The sequence below is a fragment of the Macaca thibetana genome, chromosome 5, assembly GCF_024542745.1.
Source record: "Macaca thibetana thibetana isolate TM-01 chromosome 5, ASM2454274v1, whole genome shotgun sequence".
NCBI classification, from domain to species: Eukaryota; Metazoa; Chordata; class Mammalia; order Primates; family Cercopithecidae; genus Macaca; species Macaca thibetana.
This window is the reverse complement of record NC_065582.1, coordinates 179,792,484-179,816,707: the sequence shown is the minus strand read 5'-3', so window position 1 is coordinate 179,816,707 and position 24,224 is coordinate 179,792,484. Positions and strand designations below refer to the sequence as shown.

Sequence of the window (24,224 nt, the reverse complement as noted above, 5' to 3'; positions counted from 1 at the left end):
GAGCCTTCACTGGCAGGAGGTGCTCGGAAGAGAACAGGGGACCCTCTTCTCTCTCATATACTCAGGCAGAAGTAAGGCAAAGAAGAAATGGAATAAAAGAAAATTCTTTTTTTTTTTTTCGAGACAGAGTCTCACTCTGTCACCCAGGCTGGAGTGCAGTGGTGCGATCTCAGCTCACTGCAAATTTTGCCTCCAGTGTTCAAATGATTCTCGTGCCTTAGCTTCCCGAGTAGCTGGGACTACAGGCATGTACCACCACCCTGGCTAATTTTTGTATTTTTAGTAGAGACAAGGTTTTGCCATGTTGGCCAGGCTGGTCTCGAACTTGTGACCTCAGGTGATCTGCCTGCCTCGGCCTCCCAAAGTGCTGGGATTACAGGCGTAAGCCACCACCCCTGGCCCAACGGAAATTCTTATAGGCAGAGTTATTGACCTAAATGTCTTAAAATTATCTTGCTTAGGTGCGAACCAGAAGGAAACTAAGGTTAAAACCAAATTACAAATTCAAATTCCATGATTCAAATTTAAATAGAGACAGCCAACCAAATGAGATGAGAATGACTCCTGAGAGCAGGAGAGACTCACATCCTTCACATCTGGAAGTTGTCCAGGCCCAGAAGAGGGACCCAGCCTGAACCCAGGATCCATCCTTACCCAGTGGGATTCTCAAGTCCTGGCTGGGCCCCACCTGCTTGGCCAGTGAGAACTGGATGGTGTGGCCAATGGCAGACAGACAACAGCTATCATTGGTGACCAAGGAGAGTCCTTGTAGTGTGGTCAACAGAAGACTTGTGGCAGCTTCAGTCACCATGTATACCTGGCATGCTAGCACTCAGGGCAACCCCCTTCTGTGTGCCTTCCTCACTGTGCCTGAGAGGGTGAGCCTGCCACCAGCTCGCTCGCCCAGGGTGAGGCTTGGCCACTGTATCTTTCTACCACCCACATCCCCTAATGCTGCGTTCCCAGTAGACACCTGCTCAGTGGAGAGGCCTGTGAACACTGCACCCATCGTCACTGCTTTGAAAGACATTTCATTACGTGTTCAAGTTTAAAATCCAAAGTGTTTTAGAAACAAATGGATCATCAATTTCCTAATAGGATTTTGTTACACTTTTAACTTAATTATTTATGGGTCTAAAACTGTTCAATTCAGTAATGAGTGTTTGTCATGTAACTAAAAGGGAAACACTTCCAACTTTTGTTTTCACTTAACTTTTTGGAAACACTCCTAAGTCAGAAACTGAAGGAGAATTGTACTGTCTACCCAGAGAAGTCAAGTTAACCTTTGCTATTTTCTCCTACAGCTTATCCTAACAATAAAAATTGGGATAAACAGATGCTAGGTCCAGGGGAATGGACAGGGCTGGGCTTCCTGCAAACAAGGCGGCACCACGCAAGGCCTGCAGTTCTTTCAAGGTGGCTAACAGCACCTGGCATGCAATTCCCTACATTCTAAGACCTCTTAGAAAGGTCTAGCCTGTCCTGTGAGATTCCTTAGTGCTACTCAGGGGGAGCAAGGAAGGTGCCCCAGTCAGAACTCTCTCCATCAGCTCCCTAAGGTGCTATTTGAAGATAAATGGATTTAGAGGTTAACAGGCTCTTATTTGAGAAAGAAAAGGCTCTTTGCAGGAATGATCAGTTTAAATATACTGCTTATCTTTTCATCCTTTCTTGAGGATTAACATCAAGAAAGGGAGTGAGTTCATGGTGGGGGATGGGACAGGTCAGGGCAAGCAGGCTGGAGGGGCCAGGCACCTGGGGAGCAGGGGCAGCATGAACCAAGAGGAGTTTAGATCCCAGCAGAACCCGACTGTAAGCTTCCTGAGGGACCATGTCTTCTTCATCTTTGCATCTCCAAGCACAGGCCCCCGCACAAAGTAGATACTCAGTGTCTGCTGACGTAAAGAAAAGTCTCCCCAGGCCAACAGTCTCTGACTATCTCATACATCATTTCTTCTCTCTCTCTTGCTGAAACCACTGTGAAGAGCACACCAGTTTCTACCATAAATTTGGGGGTCTTTTTTCTGCATCTTCCATTTGAATGTCAGTTCCTATGGCAGGGACTTATTTGTCCCGTTTTATACTTCAGTAAACATATTCAAGGAATATGCATCTTGTCATGACATCTCTCCTCTCAGCCATTTGTAACTTCTAGGCTGGATCATGCTATGTTCATCTAATACACCATCTAATGTATTAATTCAACTTCTGGTGTAGCTGGGAATGAAAAGAATGAAGAGACAATGGAGGAAGCTGAAAGCAGATCAGAACGTCGCTGTCATGGACAGGCAGGCACAGCAGCAGCCTCAGTGCTGCCCTCCCTCTCCTGCCAGGCATCTTCTCGGCTCACTCTCTTACCTCTAAGTATTTCCTTAAATTGCACCTTGGCGAGGAAGCCTGTTCTCATACTGCCTGTAACACAGCAAACTCCTGCAATCACTCCCAACCCCAATGCCCCTCGTCCAGCTCTCCTCCTTTCCAAAGAGCATTTATATTGTAATACACTATATAACTTAACATGTTTATTGTCAGCTCCCCAAGGTGGGATGTGACTCCACCAGCACCGAGAGCTTTGTTACTTATTTCCAGCACCAAGAATAGTACCTGGCCGAGCAGGTACATAAGAAATAGCTGATGAATGAATGAAACAGTGAAAAGAAGACATAAACTTAATCCAAAAAGCCTAACCAGAAATGTTTTTAGCAACAGAAGTAAAATTCAGAAATTCTTTAGAAGGTGGAAGCTGGGTGAAGGAAACAAAGGCTCCAAGCTTTACATTCTCACAAAATACTCTTAGTTTGGGTAATGAGAAAGGCGCCTGGTTTTAGTTTGACTCTGGGAATCTTGCCCCTTTGCCACAATCAGCTCTCATTTGTGTCACACCAGGAGAAGCAAGACTTCCATGTACCTTGTTCTCTGGGAAGGAAGAAAAGAAACATCAGTGAAGAGATGCTGAGTGCAACAGAGACAAATGAAACGCAGAACTGCTGGTGTGAGCTTTCCTCAGTTCACAGAGGTGCAAAGCGGCGGAAAATGCTTTGCCTGCCCCTCACGCTGGGATGTGGGGCAGCTGTCTCACCTGTTAGAGCCTATGTGTCTTCAGAAGTGGGGAAAATCACCTACCGCATGAGGTCTACATGGGCATCCAGTAGGATAGTGGTGACAGAAGCCTCAACATAGATGGGCTGGGTGGCCCATCGCCAGGAAGACCCGACCCCCACTCCTTCTTCACTCATCAGAGCCTTTCTGTCCCTCCAGACCTGCTGACCTCCACAGCACAGCGAGCTCCTCTCCTGAGTAGACTGAAATTCCCTGAAGACACCAAGTAAGTCTTTTGCTTATTTTCTGTGCCTCAAGGTGCTTGGTACTAAGTTGGCAACCAAGGAAACAACAAGAACATTTTCACCACCAATGTATGTACAGATGCCAAGGCACACAGTGCTTCATCTGTGCTACTCTTAACTGTACGGTTTATACTCCAGAGACCATGAGATAACTGTTCACAGCTGCCCTGCACACATCAGCAGATTCAACTCTCTTTACCCTTGCTTCTGCTGTTCCTTCTGCCTGGACTGCCCTGCCTCCTTCCTTCTACTCTGGACACTCAGGTACGCTCAAGAAGCCTTCCTCAACCTTCACAGGCTAGGAGGGTTCTCCTGCAGGTTCCCACAGCATTCTGTGCTCCCCTCCACCATTCTACCTACAGCACCTAAAACTGCATTGGTCAAATGCCCTAAAAGATAAAGAACTGACTAGGCAGATTATGGTATATCCATACAATGGAATAGTATGCAGAAAATAAAAAAAGGAAGGGTGATTACAATAAAGTACTATTTCAGTAAAAAGAAAATATAGGAAGAAATACATATGAACATTTATTTGTTTATATGTGCAAAAAATATCCTTGGCGAATCCATCAGACCTCACACTAGTAGTTGCTGCCGGGGAGGGAGCCTTTCACTGTGTGTGTACATATACGCTTGTAACTTCTGAATTTGAACCACATGAATAAATTACCTGCTTCAATTAAAAGAAGTAACATGGTACAAGTTGGTCATCTTCACTACGCTGAATTCTGTATGGGCAAGGACAAAGTCTCATTCACCCAGAACACCTACGTTAGCAACAGGCATGTAAACAGCTATTCACTAAATGTTTGCTGAATTGAACTACGCTAAACTTTGGAAAATAATCATATTTTCATGCTCTTAGACACCAGTTCTATTGGAAATCCTACAGTTTCATCATCTAGGTCTGAAATAGATGGGGTTCTACTGATCTTCAAACACGCCTCCCAGATTGCTTTCTGAAAAGACTGGACTGACTCAGGAAGAGGGTCGGAAGCACATCCTCTTAAAAGCACCTTTAAAACTGACCAAACAATGTGACAGAACAGAAAGATACAGGTTCTAGTACCAGGCTGGCCCCGAACTGTCCCTTCAGGTCACTCTCTCAGCCTCTTCCATATCTCAGATGAATCTATGAAGTAAGCTTGAACCCGGCTTCTGAACTGTAACAACGCTGCCGAGAGAGCAGTGCTGGCAACATCTAAACTATCAGACCATCCCAAAATGTCCTCTGGGAATGTTTTTGGCGGCTAAGACCTTTCAAGGAAACCCAGAATTCTGATAACACATAAATACATCAACATACTAGAAAGCGAAGGAATATGGTAGTGGTATGTAGAATCTTGCTTCTTTCCTCTTTTTCTTTCTTCCCAATCTGGAACCAGGTGAAATACAAAGTACATGAAGGAGTATTTAAGGATGAAAAATGGGGCAATAAACAAACAGATAAAGGCTAACAACATTACTGGGTTTTTTCTTAGCAGTGCTTCAATAGGATTAAATTCATCCTCTACAGGTCTCTAGGTAGCTGATTAGAGCAATGACTCTCAAGTCACCTGGGGGCTTCCTAGAATCACAGGCAAGCAGCCCCACACCTGGGCACTCTGATGGACAAGTGAGTAAGGCATGGTCCACAGCCACAAGGAGCTTATAGTCCAGGATATAAATAACTCATGAGAAATGGAAAATGCAATAAAAAAGAGGCATAAAGTGCATGAAAATTAAGAGAGGGGTGAAATTAATTCTGATGCAGAGTGGGGCTGGAGCAGGGGAGAGAGGGAATTAGGAAAAGTGTCAGTGAAGGAGGTGGCATATGAAGGAAGTCTCACGGTATGGGTAGGATTTGGATGTACAATCCAAAATTGTACATTTTGGGTGTACAGGAGAGGGGAGGGTGTGCAGGACAGTTGGGAGGAAGGGCAACACTCATCTGCTCTCCGGCCACAGGTAGCATGACTTCTAAACACCTCCATCTCTTTTTTTCAATAAGCTGGGCCGGACGTGGCGGCTCACGCCTGTAATCCCAACACTTTGGGAGGCCAAGGCAGGTGGATCACTTGAAGTCAGGAGTTCGAGACCAGCCTGGTCAACCTGGTGAAACCCTGTCTCTACTAAAAATACAAATAATTTGCCAGGCGTGGTGGTGCATGCCTTTAATGCCAGCTACTTAGGAGGCTGAGGCAGGAGAATCACTTGAACCTGGGAGGTGGAGGTTGCAGTGAGCTGAGATCGCACCACTGCACTCAAGCCTGGGCGACAGAGTGACACTGTCCCCAAAACAAAACAAAAACAAAAACAAAATTAAATAAGCTGTTTCTGGAGAAAGGCCAGGCACTCACATATCGAAAACAGTGGAAAAGTGGGCAGACTGCTACGCTTTTTTTTTGTGAAACAGGTTATTGTCTTAACTGTTATTTCTTGTACAATCAGTTTAACCTCAAGCCATTTCTTGGGCATACAGTGGAGGGGTACAATGACTCTCATTCACAAAACTTAATATTATCCTCATTCCATAGCCGTCACATATAACCCACACAGCTTCTGGAATATGTACTTTGTATAAAGCAAGATACCTCTTTATAGGTTCTTTAGAAGCAATTTTGTTGCATTTGGGTTGTGGGTGAATTTCTACATGTATCACAATGTATTTTTGAGAACTCCATAGAGATATAATTTGTTTTACATGGAAAACACAAGTTTTGATAAAATGATCAACTTCTAAGAGTCAGTTAGACAGGCTTGCTACACTTTAATAGCAGCCACTTCCTGATTCATCAACTTTGAATGTTGGAACACTTATATGTTAGGTTTTTGCTTTAAGCATAATACATTTTTTTTTTTTTTTTTTTTTTTGAGACAGAGTCTCACCTTCTCACCCAGGCTGGAGTGCAGAATGCAATCTCAGCTCACTGCAACCTTTGCCTCTTGGGTTCAAGCAATTCTCCTGCCTCAGCCTCCCAAGTAGCTGGCATTACAGGTGTCCACCACCACGCCTGGGTAATTTTTGTATTTTTAGTAGAGATGGGGTCTCACCATATTGGCCAAGGTGGTCTTGAACTCCTGACCTCAAATGATCCACCCGCTTTGGCCTCCCAAAGTGCTGGAATTACAGGCGTGAGCCACTGCACCCGGCCAATAACATGTATCTTAAGACAACACATAGGAATCTTACATCCTGTGATTTTTAAAAGCTTTTTCTCTCCAGAAAAACTCTACTGTCTAATTCAAATTTATAAATATCAAATCCATTTTAAGTCCTTACATGTAAAATTAGAACAATTTAAGTTTTAAGACATTTATGCTAACTTCCCGATAATTTAACCCTATCTTTCATTGCCTGACATGTCTGTTCTTCAGTTAAACTCTGATCAAATCCTTTTGTCAAATACCAATACGCAGACACATACCTCTTCCAGCTGTCCCGAAGAAACTGGATTATCTTCATAAGCAGGAAACTGACAACCTGCTTTGCAACCACAAAAATTATTAATTTCTTCCTCGCATTGTGCCATTATTTTACAATTTGCTTCTGAGCTTTCTAAATCTATTTTCAGGGATTCATTCATGCTACATTCCAAACACTGATTTTGCTTTCCTACTGACAGAATCCCAGTTGATTCCTCCTGGGAATCCAGTGATGTCTGAGCACTCTTTTCCATCCCAGATTTTTTTAACCTGGGAAGGAATTTTCCAGACTCAAGCTCTGATTTTCCATAGTAATGGCCTTCTTTCTCTGCATCTTCTTCCAGAGGTTTGAGATCTGCCTGCGGATCTTCAAATATATCCACTTGAGAAGGAATGGGAATATTTGCTTCATCTTTCTCAGATTCAAATTCTGACTCGCTTCCTCCTCCTGGGGACAGTTCGGATGCAGAAATTGGGCGAAAGTGAGTCCTAGGAGAGATCCGAATAGCCCTGTATTGTGTTCTGTCAACACCACATATCCTGGGGTGCAACACTTCACTGTCTGAATCGGAACAGAGGATTGATTTCGGCTTAAAACTGGGGCTGAAAGATGCAATCCCTTCAGGTTCAAATGAGCATTCTACATGAAGAACTTGTGAAAATGGATTGCTTAAGTCAAAGGAAGAAAACGAGTATTCAAGTCCAGGATCTTCGACTTGAAAGTTGCCACAAGCTCCTAGTAAGTCTTCATGGAAGATAAAAGAAAATCCCTTATTTAACCCATTTTCCCCACTCTTCGGCTGATCATTCTGTTCAAATGACACAAAGGGTTTCCATAACTGCCTGTGCCCAGGAGCAAAACTGTTTCCCGGGGTCATGAAGACATCTGTGCCAGCTATCGTCACTACATCAGAAGCTGCACACTGTAACAAGCTTCCTTTTGTGTGGCTGGGTGGTACGACTGCCCATTCCCCATCACTGTTAAAGGTTTTGAGTTCTCCATAAACTCCTCCAAGAATGAATGTGTTCTCTTTATCTTGGGCTACATCCCAGGGTTTAGAGGGTGTTGTATAATCACCACCATCCACGTTGGATAGCTCACTAGAAGCAAATGCTCTTTTCTCCAGGCTCTCTTTCTGTCCCTCCCACAGATGGTACTCTGACCTTCGCACAGCCTTATCAGGCTCCTGAAGGGTCTCCAGTTCAGCTTCAGCATCTAGACAGCAGCAGTAGTTATTTACATCTGCCGAAAACAACTCAGCATCAGTTCTTTCTATTTCTACTGTGGCCATAGAATTTGTGTCTGCCATCTTTGTCCAAATGTCTTTAATAACCCCTGAGCTGTAGCCATCTCCATGTGGACTTTCGTTACACACTTGTGTAGTTTCAAAATTTTTGTTTTCTGTTTTTTGTTCTAGCTGAATACCACAGACGGATTCTAGTTTAGATGTTTTTTTGAAAACTAATGCAGGAATCTCACCTAAAGTTCTACTGTTTTGCTGGCAAGTTTCATCTTGCAAAAAATCTAGAAGTTCTTCATCTACATAATTTGATGAGACTCTAGGAACTACATAATTAATATCTTCGGCATTAAACTGTGTGGATTCTTCAAACTGAATATTTAATGTTTCATTGTCTGAACGTGTTTCTTCTGAATGGGACCATGGACTACAAGTTCTTGTTGAAAGATTAGAACAGTGTTCATTTTCTTCAAAGGCACTATTTTTGGTCCATATTAGCAATCTAGACTGTGTTTTCCCAAGCATATTAGCACTAGAATCTGTATTTTCATTTCCCAAGTTGAGTGTTTCAAAAGAAAATGGTAAAACAGAATTACTGCATTGCACTTCAAACACTGAAAAACAAGAGTTTATACCAGATCCTTCATTAATATCTGAAAAGAGCTCTTGATTGCCAGCAAGCAGGTGTGAATTGAGCACGGTGCTGTCTAAGATGGGAGAGAGTCTAACTGGAGAGTCTCCTCCAAAACTCTCCCCATCCGCATCACCAGAACTGGATGAACAGCACTCCCAAAACTGAGCCAGATTGCCAAGGTCCTGCAGGAATAAGCCCTCAGCACCCACGGAGCTGGTAGAATCTGTCCATATTGCACGTTCCCCTTGCAACTCCATACCATCTAACACTATGCAACATTCTGCCTCAAAATCTGTGTTCTCTTTGCTTTTTTGTCGAATCATATTCAAAATCCGACTTTCTCCTTGCATTGTTTCTGAGGCACCAGGATCCAACATGGATTGATCAATATCCACTTCATAGAAGTGCGTTAATTCTGATAGATGAATATCATCCAGGTATTTATTGTCCTCTGGTAGAGAACATAATGAGGTCCCAGTGAGGTCAATATCCTCATTTATAACTGCAGGCATTTCTACAAAATGACCATCAATGAAAGTACCTGCTGCGAGGTATGTTTTATGAAGATTATTGTTGCTGATACAAAGACCGTGCACTGATTCAGACAATTCTTCCACTGCCTCTGATGTCAGATCACTTGTGTCTTGTCTGTTTCGGTATGTGGTCTCTAGTTTACTTTTTCTGCTCAGAGGAACAAAATATTCAGCAATTGGCTCGGTGTACCACAAGGGCTCCTCTTTATACTCTGTGTCGTTTCTGTTCTCCATGTACAGGTCTTTTCCTTCAGTGCTCCCAGGATCTTTTCTCCCTATTTCTTTTAAAGGTCTCTTACCCCGCTTGCACAGCTGTTTGACAGAACCACTGCTGCTACTGCTACTACTTCCAGTATGCATGTTTCTTTCAGCCTTTTCACCATGCTTCAAAGAAAGCCTGCTTTGCCCATTCCGCCCTTTTTTGTTTCGAATCTCTCGTGCCTTGTGTCTTACTTTAACATACTTCATGGATGCTTTTAATTCTCCCTGATTCCCACTGGAACTTGAGCCTGCTTCACTGGAGCCAGAAGACCATGAGCGAGGGCGAATCTTTCCTTCAGGTTTATGTCGGATTTGCTTTTTGTACAAAGCAGGCTTTTCTTCAATTGTGCCATTACTAAATTTGCTTTCCTTCTCGTTTTTACTTTTGCTCTGGGTTTTCTCATGCACAGTGGTGGGCACTTCACTGCTTCTTTCCTTGGTGACTTCACTTTCACTGTTGCAGTCCTTAGGAGAGGAAGTATCTGTGCTAGCTGGTGGGGCTGTGGATGATGAAGAAGAGCTAGAGTAAGAACAGACTTTAGACTTGTTCCACACCGTCATGATTTCTTGCAGGCAAACTGGTTTCTCAGAAAGCGGTGGAAATGCTTCATAGTACCTAAAAAACAGAGTAAAGAGTTCAAAAAATGAGTATACAGATTTTTTAGTTACAGTAAAACAACACTACCATCCAAAATAATGGAATATTTCATTTTAGCAGTGTCAACATTCACATCATCCAAGAATCATTAACTTTACAATAATTTATAATACAGTAAAATATGCTTCAGATTAGTCCCATGCATCAAGCACCATTTTGCTCAGCACTGTGATACGCACTGTTAAGAATAGTGAGAAAATATGTAAGATGATAGTTTTTATCTTCAAAGTTTGCGTTTTAATTAAGAAGTCAAAAAGGACAAATAACAGAAGAAAGAATGCAGTCACTTCAGTAAGCAGTATCTGAATTTGAATCTCAGCTAAGTCACTATTGCTTGCGACTTTAAGCTCATTATTTACTGCTTTGGACTATTTCTTCAACTGCAAAATGGTGATCCTATGACTTACCTCATGAAGTTACTGTGAGCATTGAAAATATATGCAGTTGAAAAGCTCAGTAGCAAATCAGTCAAGAGTATGAGCTCTAAAGCCACATTCTCTGAGGTCAAATCCTGGCTCTGCCTACTTTACTAGCTGTGTGACCTTCGGCATGTTACTTAACCTCTCCATAGCTCAGTTTCCTCACCTAAAAAATAGAGCTAGTAATATTTACCTCTCAGAGTTCTGAGGAGTAAAGGAATTAATATGCAAAATGAGTCGGAAAAGCAGCTTCTTAACCGCTAGCATACTGCCTGGCATTGAAGCAGGCCCTCAGAAACGGTAGGAATGACCACATTCAAGTATTCAGAAAGAGGATATTGGTGAGGTCTAAAACAGTTAAAGTGGGCCACAACTAAGCCTTGGAATTCCAGATTTATTCCGCAAGTTTAGTGAGTACTACCTGTGAGGCCTGAGAACCTGTGTGAGGACACGAAGGCACACGTTATGCTCACAGAATGGAGAACTAATTAGAGCAGCGATCACTAGAAACACAGGGTACAAAAAGCCAGGGAGGCTGGTTTCAGGGGGCTTGAAAATGAGAAAGTGTTTTTGATTTGCTAGGAAACTGGGAGCCACCGAAGATTTCAGAGCAGAACAGACTGCGAAAGGAAGAATTTAATGTCACATTGGCTACTGAGGGGACTGTTGTTTCAGAGGCAATGCTCAAGGTCACACATGAAGTGGTAAAAGGCCATGTTTTCAAAGGGACTGAACTTGATTCTCTTTCTCAGTCTACATCAAGAGTTGACCAACAGAAATGTATTTTGAGCTTCATAGGTAATTTTAAGTGTTCTAGCAGGCACATTAAAAACATAAGAAACAGGTGAAATTCACTCCAGTAATATATTTCATTTAACTAAACTCCTGATATTATCATTTCAACATGTAATCAGTATTTTAAAATGTTTACTACTTTACATTCTTTTTTATATACAGTCTTTGAAATCCAATGAGAATTGTCCACTGACAGCACATCACGGTTTGAACCAGCCCCATGTCAAGTGCTCGATAGTCACACATGGCTTGCAGCTACTGTGCTGGACAATACAGGTCTATACAAACAAAGGAAATGCCATTTTTTTCTTAGGTTTCAGAGGTTCAGAAGATTAAAATAAAATGTATAATAGGGAAGTCTGTTTATAATGCAGATTATTTTAAGACTAATTATTTACAAAGAAAAAAGAAAAGTATCTTTAGGAAGCAGGTTTGGCAGGTCAAGGATTTGCCTATGTTCCCTTCGCAGTAAACAGTGGGAACTCAGTGTTCTTGCTTGTGAACATGGACAATCACTTCTTTTCTTTCTTTTCTTTTTTTTTTCTTTTATAAGACAGAGTCTTGCTCTATTGCCCAGGCTGGAGTGCAATAGCACAATCTCAGCTCACTGCAACCTCTGCCTCCTGGGTTCCAGCAATTCTCCTGCCGCAGTCTCCCGAGTAGCTGGGATTACAGGTGTGTACCACCATGCCTGACTAATTTTTGAGACAGGGCTTCACCATGTTGACCAGGCTGGTCTCGAACTCCTGACCTCAGGCAATCCACCCGCCTTGGCTTCCCAAAGTGTTAGGATTACTGGCGTGAGCCACTGTGCCTGGCTGATAATCGTAATTTCTTACAGCTGTTTCAAAGGGCTGTTGGTGAATATTAAAGGTAATATTACATACATAGACTTAGCAAATAATAACCTTGTTTCACTCATTTGTTCCACGAATATTTATTGAATATGCACACCAAGGATAGAACCATCTTATTTCACCTTTGAATTCTCAGTGTCAAGCACATAAGCGCTTGATAAATGTGTCTTAAATTATATATAATGAAACTAAACAAGATGACAAACAGAAAATGGAAACCATGTAGCAGTTATTCATTTGATTTTAACAAATGCACACTTTATTACTGAATACAATCTTACATACATTTCCACTTGATCCTTTGCTGGAGGGGATAATTCTGCCTCTGGAGAGGGAGACCCCTCTAACTTTTTGTGAATCTTCTCTTCTGTTATGAAACAAAAATTCAGAAAGATTTGTCTTATATCTAGTTAATAAATGCCCATGTATTTCAAAGTTTCTCAACTAATTTTAACAAGAAATAGAGACTTTGGTGTTTAAAAGGCAAACTCGAGACCAATCTGTCTGTTTAATAAAAATCTATTTTTTCAGTGTGCCAGAGGGAATTCTCCGGTTAACCACATTAGCATTAGGCCAAGAGGTGAGAGCTGTTCATCTCGTCACTGATACAGTGCTCTAGAGGCACTTAATTAAGAGATTGAAGTCCCCTGTGTACTTATTAATTAGACCAGAAGGACAGAACATCTGTTTAGATTCCAAAAATATTTTTTTACAAAATTCTACACTCATAGACTTTACATTGACTCATCTTGACTAAAACTAATCTGTAAAGAATATTCTTTCTTACAATATGCTCTATTACTTAACATGTAGGTGAGCAAGGGCTATTTCAACTAAAATAGGAAAAAGGGCTATACCTTTAGTTTAGCCTAGGATACTGTCTTAGGTTACAAATAAACTGTGCCCTTAAGAGGCAGGCTCAAGGCTTGGTGGGCAGCAAAATGACCATGAAGAGGGTAAGGAAACAAGGATCCTTACCCTTAATATGAAGGTCTCATTCTTAGAGATTGCAGAAAAGTTAGAAAAAGTATGAGGAGGGTTCATATATCGAAATGACTAAATAAACTTGCCAAGTCTGTGTTTCCAAAAAAGTTGAGTCAAAACAGAAGTCCCTTCCAAACCTGAAGTAATTCATGTCTTAACATCTTAATTTAATGTCTTAATTTAGCAGTCTTAACATCAACAGGCAGATATTAACAGAGGGGCAAAGATGGCGAAAGGAAAGAGACAATATTGTTCCTGATCTCTGAGCTTCAACTTGAAGCCAACAACAACAACAAAAAACCCAAAAAACAGAAAACATGAAGTGTTTCCTATCTCTGAGGGCGCCTGTGGACTAAGTCCCTCCCTTGGTTGCAGGACTCTCTCTGAGTGACTGCTGGAACTGACACAGAAGCCACTAACATTGCTGCAGATGGAGCATGAGGCTGGCCTAGTGACACACACTGGACACAAAGACTTTGTTCTGGTTTTCTTTTCTGATCAATTCTAAGATTTTCCCCAATCCAGATTCCTCAGGAATGTAATCCTGGCATGTGTGTGCACAGCGCTTTTGACCTCACCTTGCTTACTCTGAAGGTCTTTCAGTCTGGAGCAGAGCTCCTCCACTAAAGTCTCGATACCAGAGCTCTGCATGACAACAAAAAGACACATTAGGTTACAGCCAGTATGTACAAATCAGGTATTTGTATACTTTTGTTTTAATACATAGGTTTTACAAATCATCTATGTTCCAAAATAAATACATTACCAATATTTACGTGAATACTACAGTTTAAAAATTACAGGTTTGTAGATACAAATGAGTATACATGCTTCTTACTAATAAAGCATACTAAATGAAGCTTAGCGATAAAACGTGAACACATTCATGTACCTCCCAGAATAGCTTCTGCTTTTCCAAAGGTGTGTCATCTTGTTCATGGGGCAGATTTAAGGGCCTAAATGTCCATCATATGACCAAAGGTCAGTCACCATCAAAAAGAGCATTCAATATTTATGTGAGCAAGGTCTTATACCAGACTTAAAACGAAGGAAAATCACAAAACCTCATCTTAGTTCTCTAGGAGCTCACACTCTGAAAAAAACAAGGCGATTTTCTCTTTTTCTGTTTTAAAGAAACATGAACACTCATGATTACAACGACAACAACAACAAAGGTCCAGCAAACGAAGCCAATATTGCAAGTGTGAAAGCTTTGTCTCCTTTTCAGCATCTGGATCAGATTATCGACTTCTATACAAAGCTTGGGAGTTTAAAATTTAAGGAGAGTACATAGAAGAGTCTGGATTTGGGAGGGTAAAAATAAGAGTCAACCTTTAAAGAAAAATCAATGTTGAAAACACGCACAAGCAAATAACCTTTCACTATGTAGACTTTAACTTTTAGGAGTCTCAATTTCTCACAGGAAGAAAAAAAATTTTTTTACAGTGGACAAAAAAAGTGAACTTATTTCTCAAAAACTTTAGATTTACTCAGTGAGCAAAGTCCTATTTAAACTGGAATCAAGTCTTTATTGGTGGGCATAACCCAAACAGAGGCGCGTGATGGAGAGTTCTGCTAAGCCAGTGCCCTCACTAGGCCTTGACGGGCTAAAAATAGAACTTTACCGCATTCACTTAACTCAAAATGACTCAGCACAAATATTACAGATATCCTACATAAGAAATCCCACAGTTGCACAGTTTGAGTAGCAAGAAACAGATTACAATGAAAACAGTTAATTGTAAACATCTAGAGTTACATTCTGTCCACATCATACCACAGTTTTTAATAGGAAGATAGAAAAATAGGCCAGACAAGAGTTGCCCTTTCCTTTAGAAACACTCTTAAAAACCATGGCAGATATTAGTCATAAACACTGTTCAACTACAAACAGTTGCACCAGAAAGCATCTGCTTACCATAATGCTCAAGGTGTGACAAGGACGGCAATTATATTCCATTTCCTTCGGATCGTGAAACCAACACCAGTGTCAGCTGACACACTGCATACTGTTCTGTACAGCAAGCCTATGTCACTAGGTTTTTAAACCTAGGGCTAGTCTCCAATGCAGAACACTGAACCTCTAGGGATCGCTTATTAAATGTTTTCCAATACTCTAAAATGGGGTCCCATTTAATCAGAATGGTCATTACAACCTGGTTACTGCATATTTTTTCATGCTTTGTCTTAGAAATTAATTACATATATACACATATTTATTAATATCTGAGTAAATATGTATACTATATGAGTGATATATATATATTTGCTGTCATATATAAACATATATATATATATATTTTTTTGCTCTCATGTTTAAACAGCAAAATAAACTAAGAGCTTACTCCTTACTCTCTGTGTAAAAGTAAGCTCTATCAACCAGGTTTTTTTGTTCTTTTGACTACCTGTAGCATCTTATATTTTTTTAAAAAATCGGCTGGGCACAGTGGCTCACACCTGTAATCCCAGGCTCACACCTGTAATCCCAGCACTTTGAGAGGCCAAGGTGGGTGGATCACTTGAGGTCAGGAGTTCAAGACTAGCCTGGTGAACATGGTGAGCATGGTGAAACCCTGTCTCTACTAAAAATACAAAAAATTAGCTGGGCGTGGTGGCGGGCACTTGTAATCCCAGCTTCTTCGGCAGCTGAGGCAGGAGAACTGCTTAAACCCAGGAGGCGGAGGTTGCAGTGAGCCGAGATCACGCCATTGCACTTTAGCCTGGGCGACAGAGCGAGATTCCATCTCAAATAAATAAATAAATAATAAATCAATCAATAAAAAATAAAAAATCATGAGAACCCCAGGTCACCATCACAGCAAGCTGGGAAGCAGAGAGGCACAGCAGAAGCTGTCATCGCCCTTTGTTGTCTCCTGGCAGGCGTTCCAAAGTGTTAATTTACAGCTTTAATGAGAAATTTTTATTCACTTTCCCAATTATATAAACCATTAGAAAATATTAATAATCAATTTTCAGTAGTATAGCATATCCATAAGGCCATTCAAGAATATTTTGAGAGCATACAGTATCTTAAAAAACAAAGAAAGATTAAGTTATATATTAATAACAACTCTAAGAGAGCACAAACTGTAGGTGAACAAAATGCTACCACTTCACCACTGAACTCGTGAATTGCTTTTCCTAACTGTAAAATGGATAATAATCACCCACCTTCCAGTATCCAACGCATGTAAAACACTCTGCAAACTGTAAGAGCACTCTAGAATCCAAATTATACTACTCCAAACCTGCAAAGTGGCGAGCCACACACAGACACTGGCAAGTTTCAGGACACACTCAGTGAGCAACCTTCCGAATGCATGGCCAGCCGGCCCCTAGTTTACCATAAACTGGCTCATTCACATACCCAGTAAACAAACGGTTATGAGGACCCCTGTCCTCCTGCAATTTACATGATAACCACTCTAATTTCTCTGAGAAGAGGACTCAGTGGAATGTATTTGGGTTTGGGGTTTGGAGTCATGCTGGCCTGGGTCTGAATTCTTGCCCTGCTATATTCACCGGGCAGCAAAGGACACGTGTGCCACTTCCTCTCTCTAGACCCAAGAACGCCAGCACTTTTCTCCGAAGATTCAGTAGAAAAAGCTAACATGACACACGTGAGGCACCCGGAGTCCCTGTCATCTTAGTCACTTAAATGTTGGTGTCATTTCTAGATTTTGTACGTTTTTAATTTTCTACAATCTTGTTTTTTGATTTATCACTTCAAAAATGCCTCTAATTTTTGCTATGATTTGATTTGGAGGTTGGAGGAGTAAAAAGATAATTAACCTAATGCATACCACCCAAACCCCTCTGGATTCTCCCTGGACTTCATGGCCTGCTCCTTCTGTCTCTGACCAACACACTAGGTTCTTGCCACTGCTGTGCTCTCTGCACCTAGCTGGGGGGTGGGGTTGAAGGGTTACATGATGATGGAGACTGAGCCTCGGTCAAACACAGCAACTGGTGTCCTTACTTCATGAGGGTCTTATTTGTTCCCTGACAAACTCCTATCACTTCCCATCCCTACAACATTTCCAGTATTTCTCCATCTTCTAAATACTTCCCATCCTTCTCAACTTGGACCTTAGCTAGTAAGTGTAAAGTAAAAGAAAGGCAATCTGACTTATTCTGCTTCACCTCTGCTCTCCATACTCAAAGGTTTCTGTGCCATATTACTCACCTTACAGGTTTATCTTTTATGGAGGGTTCATTTAGACTGGATATTCCCTAAATGCCAGACAGGTGCTGCCATAGTGTGATTACTAACATACATGATACTCAGTGTTAATTGCCTGTTCCATTTGCACATGGCTCAATGGAGTCAGAGAGATCTGGTTCTAAATTTCACCCTAGGGTCAACCACATGACCCTACATAAATCATTTACCTATCAAAGCCTCAGTTTCTACATCTGGAAAAGGGTGCTAATATTATGGACACATTTCCTAATAGCTGGTTACTGAATTTCCTGTACTGGTCCCCTAATTACTTTTGTCTCCTGTTCACCATTTCTTCATCTTTTTGTTCTACTTTCTGGAAGATTTCCAGAGCTGTCTTCCAAACCTCTATTGAGTTTTTCATTTCTATTATCATGGTTATAATTTTTAAAAGATCATCTCGTCCCTCAAATGTTTCTTTTTTTTTTTTTTTTTTTTGAGACGGAGTCTCGCTCTGTCGCCCAGGCTGGAGTAGTGCAGTGGTCGGATCTCAGCTCACTGCAAGCTCCGCCTCCCGAGTTTACGCCATTCTCCTGCCTCAGCCTCCGGAGTAGCTGGGACTACAGGCGCCGCCACCTCGCCCGGCTAATTTTTTTTTTTTTTTTTTTTTTGTATTTTTTAGTAGAGACGGGGTTTCACCGGGTTAGCCAGGATGGTCTCGATCTCCTGACCTCGTGATCCACCCGTCTCGGCCTCCCAAAGTGCTGGGATTACAGGCTTGCGCCACCACGCCCGGCCTCAAATGTTTCTTCTTTACAGTAGCCACTTCCTCGTTAAGAAGTCTTCCACGCTTCTGTCTTTGGAACATAAACCTACTTGTCAGTCAGGTACCAGAAAGGGAAGGGGGAATCACTCAGTCCCCAATTTTCATTATGGTGTCTCATGCTTTCCCTCAGGGGTGCCTGGTATCCCAAAGTCCAAAACCTGTCTACTCAATTTCTCCAGAAAGTAACTGTCAAAGGAAAGGCTGTTACTGTAGTGCCCCCAATGAACTGCACCTCCCAGCACTTGCCTCTAGGTTGGGCCCCTCCCACGGTGACTGGGTTTCACAATAAGATGTTGCCGAGTGTGACAGATGCCCTCCTGGAATGCTACCTTCTGAGTGTTCTCCATCTGCCATGTGGGGAGAGGTCACAGCTCCCAGCCATGCTTGCTGAAGCACCAGTCTCATGAGGAGAGCAATCCTGGATGTTTCAGCTCCATGTGCCCTCACAGACCCCAAGCAAGAACAGCAGAAGAACCTCCCAGCTGAGCCGTAGCTAACTCACAGAATTATGAGTAAATAAAATAGTTGTTTCAAGCCGCTAAGTTTTGGGGTACTTAGTTATGCAGCAATAACTGAAGCACAGGCTTTCAAACACTCCTGTTTTCAGCCCGACCCTGCACATGGGGCTCTTTTATAGTTTTTCAGATCTTAGTCTTCAGTTTTAAAGCGGAGTTAGAAGATTAGTGGTAGGAAACCCAACTAGATACTGATAGAATGACTACTGGTGATCACAGTAATCATTTTACTGGAAAGTAAAGGATCAATTCCATACTTTAATGACTAGAAGTTTTAAAAACCCTTTTACAATTTAGAACTAAGTTAATGTTAAGCAAATAAACAAAAGAGCACCAAGTGAGAAGACTGAGAATATGTACCAGGGTTCACAAACTCATGCCTTCAATAGCCAGAGAAGTAATACAAAGTCAAAAAAAACCTCCCCCAAATAAAAAGCTGTTTCTGCCAAGGCCCCTGTATGAGAGCTGAGATTCCTATCCTTGAACACCAAATGGTCTACAAAAATTGGCCTGCCTCCAGCTCTCATGCACATTTGCTCTCTAGAAAATGATACAGAGTAGGAGAGAAGTATCCAATGGACAAATATCTTCAAACATGATCTAGGGCACAGATTATGTACTCTTTAGAATGCTGAAAAAAATCTGCAACAAAAAGTAGAGGATAGCAAACTGTTATAATGATTAAATAACGTGATCAATCGAGGCTTAGAAAAAGGTAACCCTGCTCTTTAGCAGGGTGATGTAACATAAAGGGAACATGATCTAGACTCATGAGACCTGCTGTGCTATGTGAAGCTGGACACGTTATTTAACTTCTCTGAGCCTCCATTTCATCATTTTACAAAAAGAGGAAAATACTTCAGCTTGACTTAAGTCCTTCAAGTTTCCCAGTTCATTATAGCATCTTACTGATTTAGGCAAACCCCTCCCCGTTTTTTGTTTTTGTTTTTTTAATTTTTGAGATAGGATCTTGCTCTGTCACCCAGTCTGGAGTGCAGTGGTGCGATCACAGCTCACCACATCCTTGACCTAAAGGACTCATCTCCCACCTTCTCAGCCTCCCAAGTAGCTCAAACTCAGGCGTGTGCCACCACACCTGGCTTCCTTTTTCTTTCTTTCTTTTCTTTTCGCAGAGACGTGATTTCTGCAAAACCCCATCTCAAACTGGTTTCAAACTGCCAGGCTCAAGCGATCCACCTGCCTCAGCCTTCCGAAGTGCTGGGATTACAGGCATGAGCCATCGCGCCCAGGCAAACCCTATTTTTTATTATATGCAAAAAAAGTCCTGTTTCTTACTTTCATATGGAGATGGCAGTTTCTTTTCCCTTTAGATATCTAACAAGTAAACTTCCTGAAGGACATTTGGCTATAGAAGCTCAGAAAGCTATGAGTTGAATATCTGGATATTATTTGTTTCACCTCATGGTTCAATTAAGAATAGTCAGAATTTAGACTAGTTATTTTTAATCTAGGAAGCATGAGCTCTTAAGGAGGCTACTAGTGGACATGTAACAAAGTAATTCATACAAGAAAAATTTAAGTATAACATTCTGGTTAGGTCCATAGCTTTCATCACATACTCCAGTCTATAAGGGTGTAACAGTTAAAAAAAACCACTGACTTCAATCTAGTAATCTAATGCCTAAGTATACACGCAAGAAAAAGTACTGTACACACACACACAAGGATAAGCGTATAACAATGTTCCTTTCGGTGGGGCGCGGTGGCTCACACCTGTAATCCCAGCACTTTGGGAGGCCAAGGTGGGCGGATCACGAGGTCAAGAGATCGAGACCATCCTGGCCAACGTGGTGAAACCCCGTCTCTACTAAGAATACAAAAATTAGCTGGGCATAGTGTTGTGTACCTGTAGTCCCAGCTACTCGGGAGGCTGAGGCAGAGAATCGCTTGAACCCGGGAGGCGGAGGCTGCAGTGAGCTGAGATCACGCCACTGCACTCCAGCCTGGTACAGAGCGAGACTCCGTCTAAAAAACAAAAACCAAGAATGTTCCTTTCTACATTCTTCATAACAGCCCCAAATGAGAAGCAATTAAAAGGCCCATTACCGGGAGAATAAACAGTGTTATATAGTTCACAATGCACAACTATTTAGGAATGAAGACATTATAAAATCATGTTATCAATATAGGTAAAATTTTAAAACTTTTAACTAAAAGAAGTTACAAAAACATATAGAGTATGGTATAATTTATAGAAAATTTAAGTACATGCAAAATCATGCTATGAGTATTTGTGTACATCTTCAAACAATATTTAGTAAACATACGAAAACAAGCATGGGAAAGACAAACACCAAGCTGCGTACAGTGGTAACCTGAGAGGGATGAGGAGGAAAGTCATAAGGAAAGGGCACATGGGTCTCCAGCTGTGCTCCCAACACCTGGCTTCTTCAACTTCAGTGGACACACAGGGATTCACTGGGCCGTCATTTGGCCCCTTCTGCTCCTCAAACTCTCAATCTGTTTTCATACCCCAGCCCTTAACCCCACACGTGTCTATTTTATAGTGCCTCCCTCTCAAATTTTTACAGCAGCCCCTTCCACTTCTGTGTCTGTTCTCATATTCTCACTTCTCAACATCTGAAAGATCAGAAAATTTCCTGTAAAAAAATCCCAATTTTCTACCTTTTCTAAAAAGAGATCAGAAGAATTGGGCTAGATAAACAAAAAGAAAATGGTCTATTTCATGCCTGGTCCTCATAAACCACTCTACCCCACCAACCCTAGACATGCATATTCAGTTTATTCTGCTGCCTGTTCAAAAATCTCCACTTAGCTATCTCCTAGGAGGCATCTCATAGGTTAATCCTTATTCATACCACAAAGAAGTTCCTTTCCTAGGTTCCTTTTCCTTAGTAAATGAAAATTACTTTTTTTTTGGAGACCGAGTCTCGTTCTGTCACCTGGGCTGGAGTGCAGTGGCACGATCTTGGCTCCACCTCCCAGTTCAAGCGATTCTCCCACCTCAGCCTCCTAAGTAGCTGGGACTACAGGCATGCACCAACACACCCAGATAATTTTTTGTTTGTTTGAGATGGAGTCTTGCTCTGTCGCCCAGGCTGCAGTGCAGTGGTGCGATCTCGGCTCAAGGCAACCTCCGCCTCCTGGGTTCAAGTGATTCTCCTGTCTCAGCCTCCCAGGTAGCTGGGATTATGGGCGGGTGCCACCATGTCCAGCTAATTTTTGTATTTTTAGTAGAGACGGGGTTTTGCCATGTTGGCCAGGCTGATCTCGAACTCCTGACCTCAAGTGATCTGCCTGCCTCCCAATGTGCTGGGATTACAGGCATGAGCCACTGTGCCCGGCTGGGAATGACATTCTTGCAGTTGCTCAGATCAAAACCCTTGGCTGTCTTTCTTGTCTCCTCCTCTTATCTCTACCCACATCCAATCCTGTCAGTTCCATCTTCAAAAACAGATGCAGAATCCTCCAGCCATCTGCCTTCTGGAGCCCTGCAATTGCATCTTCACTGAAGGCTTGCAATCTGCCCTCTGTCCCTCCAGCACAGCTCACTTACCCTGTGTAGTTAGTCTCAGTGCAGCAACCAGTATACTCTCTGATCAGTATCTGATTGGCAAGTAAGTCAGGTTGCACTACTCCTCTCCAAACCCTAACACTTCACAGCTGCTCAGGGGAAAAGCCCAAATCCCTAGTATGGCCCATGAGTTTCCTCAAATGCTCCAGCTCCACTGCCATCTATATACCCAAAGAGATAGGACTTAGGCTTCCTCAGGCAGGACTGGCTGTGATCACACAACTGTGAGTGTTCACAGCTTTAGTAATCGCTGGCTTCTTCTGAGGGGTTCTAGTCTGTAGAGAGCACAGCATCACTTTTTGCAATGTACATAATGCATTCAGATAGGCACCTCACACATTGTAAGCGCTCAATAAATGTTATCATTGTATGACGCTCTTAGTATTACCCAGAAAAGGTTGGGCTCAACAGTCCATGTGTCAGGACACAGTATATAGTCATCCCTATATTGAGTTGGTTCCAGGACCCCCTGAGGATACCAAAATCTGTAGATGTTCAAGTTCCTTATATAAAATGGCATAATATTTGCATATAACCTACACACATCCTCCTATATATTTTAAATTATTTCTAAATGACACATAATACCTAATACAATGTAAATGCTATGGATGTAGTTGTTATACTGCATTTTTTAGGGAATGACAGGAAAAAAGTCTATACATGTTCAGCACAGACACAATCATCCATTTTTTCCCAAATATCTTTGATCAACTGTTGGTTACCTCCACAGATGTAGAACTCATGGGTATGAAGGGCCAACTGTATACGGTCAAAATTAACCTTGAAGGTAAACACTGCCATGACATATTTTTCATGGTTTTTTGTACATATAACCCTGTACAGCATATAAATAATGCATATGCAAAACACTAAGATATACTCCGTACTTTTACTGGCAAAAAGAATTTTCCTGGTAGACTTAGCTCAGTGTGAGAATATAAACAAGTGAATGTTAGGACTCCACCCTACTTAGGGTGTAAGTCCTCTCTAAGGCTCTTTAAATAACAATGGGGCTGGTCAGCTCCCAAGGGTAAGCTGCAGTGCTGCTACTTTCAAAACTAACAACCCCAGAAGAATGGTATTATGAAAGAGTTATTGCATTTTAACTTTATTCACTCCCCAAACAGGACCTCATTAAGTTTCTAATCTTCTAACCACCCTCAAAGTGGGAGATAAAGTACTAGTTCTGATTCAGTGTTAAGTGGCTCAATAAAACAAATATAAGTAGTTATTTTTTTAAAGGGGGAAACAAAGAGAGGTTTGCATACATTTAACAAATATCAGGTATATGCCAGGTCCACTGATAACAGGAATGAAACAGACAGCTTAGGATAATCACCTAAAAAATATACATCTAGGGGAGGGCTGAATTGCCTATGACTGATTCATAATACCATTCCTCTTTACAGACCCCATTACTAACTGCAATCAAAGCATATGCAAAATATTTTAACGAAAACGAACACCCAGAGACATGCATGTTATTTGCATATGTAAATGAAAGGGAATTAGCCAAGGCAGTTTTCAGTGGGACCTAACAACCAATACAGCCCATCAAAGGTCATGATTCCCTGGAGAAATAAATCTTCAATTGCTCAGCCAACCTTTACACGGGGACAGCCACATTTTAATCAATGTATAAAATTACATTCTGATGCAACTGAATTGCCCTCTGTTTTGGCAATGTCTCTCATAAAATAATGAGCTGAGGAGGGCAAGAGAAGTGCTATAATGTGGGGTACAACTTGTTACAAGGATAAAGTGGAGGCACAGTGTAGTATCACAAGCATGTAAGTGGAGCCAGAGAAGTAAGCCATTCTCCTTAAACCATGACACCAGTGAATAGTCTGATAACTATGGATGCTTTTACAGAAACAGTTCACACTGTAACTATAATAGTCACATACACATATAATAGTCACATACACATGAGAAAATAATTCACCTCACATGTAATGCATAATATCACCACTACTTCCTACCTACACTTATATCTAATATAATATAACCTACATCATTGTCTTTTAT

At 41.6% G+C, this 24,224-nt stretch overlaps 2 protein-coding genes across 5 annotated transcripts in view; one reads left to right on the top strand and one right to left on the bottom strand.

Moving 5' to 3' along the window:
• Window positions 1–24,224, top strand: part of PPP2R2C (protein phosphatase 2 regulatory subunit Bgamma) — an 873,451-nt gene that overhangs the window by 320,167 nt on the left and 529,060 nt on the right. The gene's annotated exons all lie outside the window — the stretch shown is intronic.
• Window positions 1–24,224, bottom strand: part of KIAA0232 (KIAA0232 ortholog) — a 94,354-nt gene that overhangs the window by 11,857 nt on the left and 58,273 nt on the right. For 2 of the 4 annotated variants that reach the window (XM_050792070.1, XM_050792072.1), the window contains exons 4-7: window positions 13,713–13,779; window positions 12,436–12,517; window positions 6,755–10,037; window positions 4,654–4,722 (exon numbers count right to left, since the gene is read on the bottom strand). In XM_050792070.1, coding sequence (XP_050648027.1) covers window positions 4,654–4,722; window positions 6,755–10,037; window positions 12,436–12,517; window positions 13,713–13,779 — 3,501 coding nt within the window. Of the gene's footprint in view, window positions 1–4,653; window positions 4,723–6,754; window positions 10,038–12,435; window positions 12,518–13,712; window positions 13,780–15,052; window positions 15,380–24,224 lie in introns of those variants that run through there. The other 2 variants (XM_050792073.1, XM_050792071.1) reach the window with 2 other exon arrangements.